The sequence below is a fragment of the Echinops telfairi genome, unplaced genomic scaffold, assembly GCF_000313985.2.
Source record: "Echinops telfairi isolate 266 unplaced genomic scaffold, ASM31398v2 ScPeMD7_7458;HRSCAF=8496, whole genome shotgun sequence".
Taxonomy (NCBI): domain Eukaryota; kingdom Metazoa; phylum Chordata; class Mammalia; order Afrosoricida; family Tenrecidae; genus Echinops; species Echinops telfairi.
Window position 1 is genome coordinate 36,697,549 of NW_022111358.1, and position 9,893 is coordinate 36,707,441.

The following is a 9,893-nucleotide window of genomic DNA, read 5'->3' on the forward strand; positions in this document are numbered from 1 at the left end:
TCTCAGTCCTTGATAGTCAAAAGCTATTTTCACCCACGATCCTCGGTTCCTGCTCCCCATATGTGAGGCGCCGAAGCACATTTCCGAATTCCTTTAAGCTTGATGCCTCCCACCCCAACGTCAGTGCCTGTTCTCGGGTCTGATACCCTGGAGCCCTCAGGCCAGGAGCTCAGTGACTGTCCACTCTTTGCATGTCCTCTTATTTCTAGCACCTGGGGGTTTCCCTGTCTGTGTCTGGAACTCAGTTACAGATTGTTATATTTCATCCTGTGTTTGTGCCAGGGGATGGGCAAGGGTCTACATTAATCATTTCTAGTTACTGTTCCCGGAAGTCCAGATAAGCTATTTATAGCAAATTTCCCTCTTAAGAATGTTTATCATTTGTCTCTAACGTAAACAGCCTATCTTTCGATGGAGAAAACAGACCTGGAAGAAGCAGTGTCATTCCTTAACGTGTTTCAGCCAAGGTGGTAGTTTTCTCATTTTGTTCCCCTTCGTGCTGATCTTGGTACATAAGGAACATCGCCCAGGCAGTCAGTGGGGAGTATATAATCGGCTACCAAGAAATGGAATTTTCCAGGGCTTTGTCTCTTGTTCCTGCATCTCCCTCACTTCTCTTTGCTCCACGGAGGGGATCCCGAGGAGAAACCAGCTCAATATTAGATTGACACCCAGAGGGTGCTGAAGCGCAGGACTGAGACGCTGTTTCTGGGAGGAAAGTGCTTCCAGGCCCGACCCTGAGCTCAGCTCTCCCTGCACGGCGACAGCTGGCTGGAGGCTGAACGGGCTCCAGGTCCCGGGAATTCGCAGCTACTAATAGATGAATGAGATTGATCTCATTTGCATTTCATCGTGACTCAGGAATTCCCTGGTACTGCATCCCTGGGCAAATTAAAAAACTGTTGCTTTAATCAGCCCAAGGTCTTTGCTGCCAGGAGACTGGCTCGGGAGACATCCATCACCCTAGCGAGAGGCCCCAAACTCTCCTACTGAGAAGGAACGGCCCGCGGGGGTGTGGAGCCAATGTGAGAATGGTGGCAGACAAACAGCTCCTCTCAGAAACACGAGGACCCATCCAAGGCACCGAGGGTGGACAGGGGACAGGGAGCACACTGGGGACACTGTCCAGCTATTATGCTGGGAACGCTTTTGAATGATCACCCAGGGGACAAAAGGAAGCACCGTGGGCGTCAAAGGGACTCAGAAATAGACGACATACAACCATGCAGGGTCTAACGCGATGGCAAAGGTTCCAGTCATATAAGGGTGGCGAGGGGTGAAGCGGGAGTTCTCGGCTGCTAACTGAGGGCCTGGCAGTGTGCACACACCCAGAAAGCCCTGGTGATCGACTCCCATCAGGATCACAGCCTGGAAAACGCCGTGGGGCCGCTTGACTCGGTCACATGGGTCAATAAAACCAAACTCACTGCCCTCGAGTTGACTGCAAATCAGAGTGACCCTACCGGACACAGCAGAACTGCCCCTGTGGGTTTCGGACACTATTCATCTTGACAGGAGTAGAAAGTCTCATCTTTCTCCCGCAGAGCGGCTGGTGGTTTTGACCTGGCGACCTTTCCGTTAGCAGCCTAACACATAACTCAATACGCCACCAGGGCTCCTTGGGAGTCAAGAATTGACTTGACAACACCTAGGAACTAAAACAGCGGCCGCACCAGGAGCAATGAAGCGGAAGTCCTATTTAGAATGGCAAAAGGCCGAATCCAGGGCATTGCTAAGGCACGAGGGGAATCGATGTCGCGTGTCTCTTGTACCATCCCATTCCAGGTTTCCACTCCCCTGGTGCCCCTCAGACTACAGCTATTTGAAAATACTGGATCTGAAGACAATGGGCTGGAAGTGGGCACAGGTGGGGAGAAGATCAGCAAGCCCAGTTATTCACCGGTATTATTATTGTTATCATCACCATTGTGTGTCGACAGATACTCAGTGATAGCGATAGTGATGTGAAAATAACCAATGGTTTTAAGGACTGACTGCCCAAGGCAGGTCTGGTAGTCTTGATTGGTAGGGGTTGTCAGTCTTAGGAGCTTAAGCCCTTCTAAAAGAGGACTGTGCCCACCTTGGGAAAAATTAAAACGAGAAATGAAAATCACGTTAGCCAACCATTCTGGACACGGGTGACTGCTGATTTTGCCAACTTCCTGGGTATAATGACCTGTATGGTCATTGGGCTCGTAGTGGAAATCGAGGCCTTAATGCCACCCTAAGGACAGGACTTGTCTACAAGGGCCAGGCACAGCCACCTCTTTCCCACTGCTGACAGCAATCAAAGCACTGAGGATCATTCCCTGTCGTCCTATGATCAGACGGCACCTTGACAGACATCAAAGGCAGGCCCGACCACCGCGCCGCGCCTCGGAAAAAACACAGATGCGCTCAAGGATGGCTTTGCCACAGGCAGGGGCTGGTTCTAGGAAGGGCGCAGCCTGGTGGCTGTCCGTGGTGGAGGTACTGACTTTCCACGTCACCTTCTTACCCCAGGTGCTAGGGCCTCCACCTCCACCTTGACGTCCCCTGTGGGCCATGTGGGAGGGGCTCCTGGGTGGCGAGCAAGGTCCCAGGTGGAAGGAAGGTCTGGCCGCGAAGACTTACCTGTTAAGATAGACCCGCTTCTCCGTGAACTGCCCATTGCCGTGGTGAGGGTCCTCAAAGGGCTCATTCTGGACGACCTCCACGCCTTCCCCTCGGTCACTCTGCTCGTGGCTGTGTTTGCTGATCATGTAGAGCTGTCCGATTTTATACTACAAAACCAAGAGACAGCAAGGTTAGCGGCGCTGCCTGCCCGGCTCACCAGCCCCTCCAACCACGGCGCGACGGGTGGCGGAACTATCAGCACCCTTCTGCTGAAAAGGAGACCAAACTAACACGTAGACTTTCCCACGGACGGGACTATGGAGAACCGAGTGTGAGTGCCCCGGCCGGTGACACGGCACCTGCCTTGAGCATTTTCATCACCTCCGCAGAGGCACACCGAGGTGGAGGTCAACCCCGACTGCCCGTCTCCCCACCCACTCTGGCCTGGGTTAAATGGTAGTCGAGTCCTGCTTTGTTCCACATAGACTCACTGTCATTGACCTGGGAGCCCTGGTGCCGTAGTGGTAACCTGTGTGACTGTGATCTACAAGGTCAGAGATTGGAAACCACCGGCGGGAGAAAAATGGGGCTTTCTACTCCAGTAAAGAGCGGCAGTCTCGGAAACTCACAGGGGCAGTGCTACCCTGTCCTGTAGGGTCTCCCTCATGACAAAAGACAAAACCAGTGGTTCTCAACCTTCCCGATGCCACGACCCTTTCATATAGCTCCTCATGTTGTGGTGACCCCCCCAACCATAACATTATTTTCATTGCTACTTCATAACTCTAATTTTCTACTGTTATGAATCGTCATGTAAGTATCTGATATGCAGAATGTATTTTCATGGTTACAAACTGAACATCATTGCAGCACCGCGATTCATCACAAAAACAATATGTCATTATATATGATGAACTATTTATTTCTAAAGACAAAGAAATGAAGTTTTGTCTTGAAGCATGGCATAGCATGGGTAGCAGTCTTCACACGGGGTACTGGTAGGTGGGCGTATCTGCATGTGGGCGGACCCGCCTGGAGACGGATAGAGGAGCAGTGTCTTGGTTCCTAAGACCCTTGGGAATATGTGTTTTCCGATGGTCTCAGGCAACCCCTGTGAAAGGGTCTTCCACCCCCAAAGGGGTCGTGACCCACAGGTGGATAACCGCTGACTTAAAGCCAAACCCGAGGAAGCCATTGCCATTGAGTTGATTCCACTCTGGGATGCCCTATACGGCGGTGGAGGGGCCCCGTCGGGTTCCCAAGGCTACCCCCTGGCCGGGGCAATCTCCCTTGGACGGGCTAGGAGGCTGGAACCACTGTGCTTTCAGCACTGCCACCAGAGTTCCTACAACAGGTGACAGGTTAGGCATATTGTTCGGGTCCCTTTATTTTTGCCCGATGACACTGCTGGGTCCAGGAAGAAACACCTGTCCTTTCCATCATCCCTCTCTAAGTATTCTACTCTCCAGAGGCGTTGGTGCCCTGGAAGGGGGCAATTCTCAAAAGGGGTGGGGGGCATTAAAATTCCCTGGAAGCTTCTCAGACAGAGTGTGTCCCAGCCACCCAGGACAGGACAAAGCTTTGGCTCCTTTTGTTCAACTCCACAAACACTATGAACTTCAGTCTGAGGCCGCAGGGGCCACAAGTGCTTACACTCTCCAGATGAGCCTGGTCAACCTCCAGCGTGAACGGTTTCTGTCCTTCACTTTTGAGAGGCCTGCCCTGCAAACTCCTCCCTAGCCCTCTGAAATGTCTGGGGCCAGCAGACATTCCCTCCCCAAAGAACTCCCAGTGAGGCAAACGGAGTAAGAGGTGGGGTGGGGTGGGGGGAGAGGGGTGAAATGAATTTGCAGGAAGGATGAGTCTGCTTGGAGTAGGGAGGCTGTGGCCCTTCCAGCAGACTCGATATAAAGTGACACAGTGTCGTCATCGGCGAGGCCTGGGGAAGGAGGAATGGGGGCCCCAGTCTGCAGCCAGCTAATGAGGACCCTGGGTCCTTCCCAGAGGGGCTGGGGCCAGCCGGAGAGGGAGACACGGATTTTAAATTACTTAGGGTGAGGTGGGAGCGGGGGAAACGTAACAGGAGAGCCAGGCAGCCTGGTCTCTCAGTCTCTCGGGCACACACCTCCAAGGTCCCGCTTTTCCTCGGAGGCAGGAGCAGGGAGGGGAGTGTGGAGAGGATCTTGAGGTTCTGGTCCAAGGCCAGCCCTAGGGACCCTGTACCCACGTGCCTGGTAACCACGACAACGCTCACGTGCTCCCGGTCTGGCTTCTGCATAGGCTCGGCTTCCAAGCCCAGCCCCACCCCACTGCAGAAAGGTCTGCATTTCAAATGCTCTCCGTGTGCTTGTGTGCTGTGTGCACGCTTGCACACCTGTTTAGACACCCACCTTTGGGGGGGTGGGTAGCACTGGGAGAAGGGCTCAGGGAAAGATGATAAAATAGATTAAAAACACAAAAAACATTTTAGGATCACATTGGGATCACATTGTTTTTCCCTTTCCCTTCCAAACACTAGCACTCTTTCGGGAGGGTCCCAGTAAGAGGAAGTCAGTAGGTATGTGACCTAGAAGACACACCTGTGAAGCCTACACCCCACCTCACCCTGGGGGTCCCGGAGCCTGTGGCAGGGAGGGGTTGGTGGAACGCATTAGCTGTTGCTTTGCACTGGGCCTGCAGAATATATACATATATATCTATACATGTGTATATTCACGCACTTCTTCCACAAGCTGTTGTGTGGATTCCAACTCACGGCGCAGGAGAGAGCCGCGCTGTGCACGAGGTGGCCATGGGCCGAGGCCTCCTGGGCGGTGGTTAACCACACAGCCAATGCCTGCTACTGCAAAGGAGCCTGGGTGGCACTGAGGGGTAAGCTTTAGACGGCTCCCTGCAAGGAAAGCCTTTGCAAAGCAGCAGGGGCTCCTTGGGAGACGGATGAGGCCACTACCTGCTCCCTTTAAGGTTCACAGCCGCGGGAACTCTATATTGAGACTAGGAGTCAGAATCGAATCTATGGCGGTGGGTTTGGGCTGTTTGCTTACTTCTTTTCATTAGCGCCAAAGACCCAACGACCAAACCCTCCAGGATGGCGCAGAATGACTCCCCGGGTTCCGAAGGCTGTCAATCTTGATGCGAGCAGACCTCCTACTCTTCCTCCCATGCACCCTGCTGACCTAGCAGTTATCCGCCACACACCACCCAGAGGCCACCAGGAGCACAACGCCCGTGGAGCGTTCCACGTTCCTTTAGGCCAGGCGGGTATTGGTTTGCAGCTGAGGAATCTGAGTCTCGGGTTAAAGACCTCTCTTCCCAAGCCACCCTTTCTGTACTGCTCCTCTGCCACCCCACCCCCTTCTTTCACTTTGAACTGCTATAACCCATTGACGCTGCCTGGTGACTTAAAAAAAAAAACGTTTTGTAACTCAGGAAGCCACAGCCTCTGAACTTGGCTATTTCAGAAGACGAATAACAAAAGTCTGATCTTGTTGGAAAGCTTCAACTTTGTTTCCACGGCGCTCACATGTGGCATGGAGGAGCAATTATGTTCTAACTTTATAAAGCCTATTGTTATAATTCCGGGAGTTTGGGTAATCATCATTACCGGCAATCACGACTCACTCTCTCGACAGCTCCGGGCTGAGGGTGGGGCCTGGGGGTGAGCTGCTATCCCCCAAACCATTAGCTCCCAAGTCAGGAAGCATCTCAGGCTCCAAAGCCTCCCCACTGCACAGAGAGTTGCTGAACTGGAGGGCGGGGGAGCGGGGGGTGGGAGGCGGGAGGCGGGTTGCATAAGGTACCAGTGGAAGCCGCGTGTACTTTTGTAAAACTCTAGTGCTGGGCCCCACGAAGCTACTTAATACAGTTCAACCTCAAAGGGAGGCGACGCTCGAGGTCAAACTTCTGATTAGAGGCAGGGGTGGGGGCCTGGATGGCAACTGGACCTGAAGAAGCACTGGACCCAAAAGGCTTAGGCTCCAGAGACCCCCCCAAGCCAGGGACGACTGTCACCCCTCAATACCCCCCACCCTGCTGAGCTCCAGAGATGGTGGCCAGGTGGGGCCCCCCGACTCCCCCACCCTTGAGAACCCTTCCCTCCAGTCACTCCCTGAGCCCAGCTCTCCCGTTGGCAGCTTCCTCCCAAGATGGAATTCCAAGACCCAGGAACCATGGAAGCAATTGCCTTGCAATCAACACCATGCCCTCCCGTCTGTCCGGTGGAGTTATTTACTGGGGTTATGGCACAGAGGCCTCCAGGAGGCCTTAGGTCTGGATATAGAAACTAGATCTGCTTTACCGACGGCACCCAGGCAGGAAACTGCCTGGGACTTAGCGTTCCCTGGTGTTTTTCTTTCTGGGAAATGTGTATGCCTCCATTAAGCAATCAAACTCACTGCTCTCGAGTCGATTCCAACTCACAGCAGCCTTCTAGGACAGAGGGGAGCTGCTCCTGGGGGTTTCTGAAACTGTAACTTCTGATGAGAGTAGAAAGTCTCATCTTTCTCAGGAGGAGCAGCTGGTGGTTTCGAACTGCTGACCTTGCAGCTAGCAGGCCAATGCATAACCCACTACGTTACCAGGGCACCTCAGCATCACCAAAACCCCCAAACCAAACTCAGTGCTATCGCGTCCATTCTGACTCAGGGCCACATAATCCCACCACCACAGATACTTGTGCTAAAGTTCTTTTTCGGGTCCTTTCCACTCGTAATACAAGGACCTCAAAGCACAGTGAGACCGTGTGATGCACAGAAAAACCCACTGCCATCGAGTCGGCCTTGACTCATAGTGAGCCCGTAAGCCAGAGTGGGACTGCTTCCTAGGGTTTCCAAGACTGAAAGGTGCAGACAGCCTCCTCTTTGTCCTCAGGAGCAGCTGGTGGGTTTGCACTGTTCACCTTGCAGCTAGTAGCCTAATGCTGAGCCCACTGTGCCACCAGGGCTCCTTTATGGTGCATGAAGAGCACACTGAAGGGAGGGACTTCAACACAGTGTCCTGCAGGACTCAGGTCATTGCCACTTCCTGGACACGCGGTTCCACCTTGTAGCTGCCCACGGGGAAGACACAATGAGGATAGGTTTTAATAGCCTCTTCTCAGAAAGCTACCGCGGTGACTTTCTGTGAGCCCAGTGACCCCACCGCACAAGAAGGTACAGGGCAAATGTTCTAGTCCAGGGGCTCGAAAAGCACAGAGGGGTTTGTAAATAAAGTTTTATCAGAACACAACGAAACAAGCAGCCAACCCTCTATTGATTCCAACGCCTCGTGAGGCTATCTGAGGTTCCCGAGGCTGTAACTCTGCACGGGAGAAGACAGGCTCGCCTTTCTCCTGTGGAAGGGCTGGTGGTTTTGAACCACTGGCCTTGCAGTCAACCGTCCAATGCTTACCCAACAGCACCCAAACCAACCAGCCACGCTCATTTCTTCAGTGGCTGGTTTTGTGTGTGGCGAGCGGCAGGAGGCCCCACGGCCTGCCTGGGACACGGAAGAGATGCATGACCTGGCCTGCTTTTCTCCACTGGTCGTCTGCCAAGACCTGTCCTGCCCAGCATAGCAACCACCAGCCACTGTGTGGCTGCCAAGCATTTGAAATGCAGCCTGTGCCACCAGTGAACGGAATCTTACGTTTCCTCATTTCACATTTAAAACAGGCCTGTACTTCAGTTACTGGAAAACTTTTAAAGTGTGTTTGAAATACCTTGGGTACGTAAACCTACCTTAAATTTGATGAATTCCCAGTACAGGCCAAAGACCTCCCATGGCAATTTTCCATCTGAATTAGGGGTTGCTCAAGGGTATAAAATGCACAGCTGAGGATCTGATATAAAAGTAAATAAATAAACCAGCTCCTGAATCCTTTTCTCCATTGATGACATATTGAAGTGATAGTATGTTGGTGAGTACATTGGTGAACGGAAATCTGTTTTAAAAAAATTCTTATCATAAAAAATTTAAAAATAAAATTCTTATCACATGTTTCTTTTCTTTAAATGTGGCTACTAGAAAATGTCCACATGACTGACCTCTGTGGGCTCTGCATTTGCAAATCACATTATAATTCTGCAAGGTATTGCTGACTGAGACCCTAGGCCCCACCCTTGTTTTAGGGAAGAAAACAAAAAAAAAACAACCATTTGTACTCTAGCCCATAAACCAGGATAAAGTGTAGGTATCTGCTTTTACAGCCCCACCCCACCCCCATCATCCCAGCACCCCGCCTCTGGGGGGTGGAATTGACCGTCAGGGATTAAGAGTGAGCCCATGGGAGCACACCTATTAAAGATGGAGGCCGGGCATTAGAGCCAAGCCCAGGGCTTGTGCAGGTTTCCGAAGGGAGCAGGGGTCATTAAGCTGTGTTTGGAGAAACCCTCCATGGCTCTTACCTGGACGCCCAGGGAGGTGATAATGGTTCTCAGTGTGCTGCCCTGGAAAGCACTGCGGTTTTAAAAAGGGAAACTGGGAACCAGAGTCCTGATTCTGCCTCTTCTTAGCTTGGCAGTCTTAGCCAGCTGACCTCTCTGAGCCACACAGCGTCTTTAACGTTGCAGCGGGGCCGCAGAAACCTCCTGGGCAGCGGTGAGAATAGAGTGAAGGGCGGACAAGTTACAAATGAAAATGCTTTGTGAATTACAAACTGTATACAAACAGCTGAGGCCAGTTTGCCTTCTGTTTGGCAACACGTCTGTTGGGGCCGCCTCTGCTTTCTTCCTCCCTGTTAGGCGACAGTTCTGAGGGCGTGGGAGAGAGTCAGACATCTGCTTTACACCTGCACAAGGCAAAGACCAAGGGAAACGTGACCACCTGGCCAAGACTATCTTCTCCTGTCACGTCTCATTCCCCACATCTTACCGGAAGTCTTACACAATGCCCGGAACGTGCCATGCTTTCAATGAGAGTGGTTCAGCTCCCTGTTAAATTGTGTCTCCCCCAAGTAAATAATCAAATCCTAACCCCTGTACCTGCAAAGATGTCCCCCATCTGGAAAAAGGGGGATACTTTTGTTATGTTAATAGGGCCATCCCCTAACACAAGTAGATCCTAAACCTAATGACTTCTAATGGCATCTTAGGAAAAGCACAAAACAGCCACAGAGGGGAGAGGCAGCTGCCATCTGAGGGGCCTGTCTCTAAGCAACAAAGCAATGCTAACGGTGGCAGGTGGACTTCCCAGAAGGAGCGGGCATGGCCCAGACTTGGAGCCTCCAAGCCTGTGAGGCAGGAAATTCCTCTTCTTTACAGACGTGGCAGTATTTGCTGGTGCTGTGACATCCGCCCGGGGTAACTATGAGACCCCTTAAT

General features: G+C 52.3%; 1 protein-coding gene across 4 annotated transcripts in view; it reads right to left on the bottom strand.

Annotated features, from left to right (window-relative positions):
• Window positions 1–9,893, bottom strand: part of PITPNC1 (phosphatidylinositol transfer protein cytoplasmic 1) — a 302,891-nt gene that overhangs the window by 144,462 nt on the left and 148,536 nt on the right. For all 4 annotated transcript variants that reach the window (XM_045299352.1, XM_004707282.2, XM_045299353.1 and 1 more), the window contains one exon: window positions 2,614–2,762. In XM_045299352.1, coding sequence (XP_045155287.1) covers window positions 2,614–2,762 — 149 coding nt within the window. The remainder of the gene's footprint in view (window positions 1–2,613; window positions 2,763–9,893) is intronic.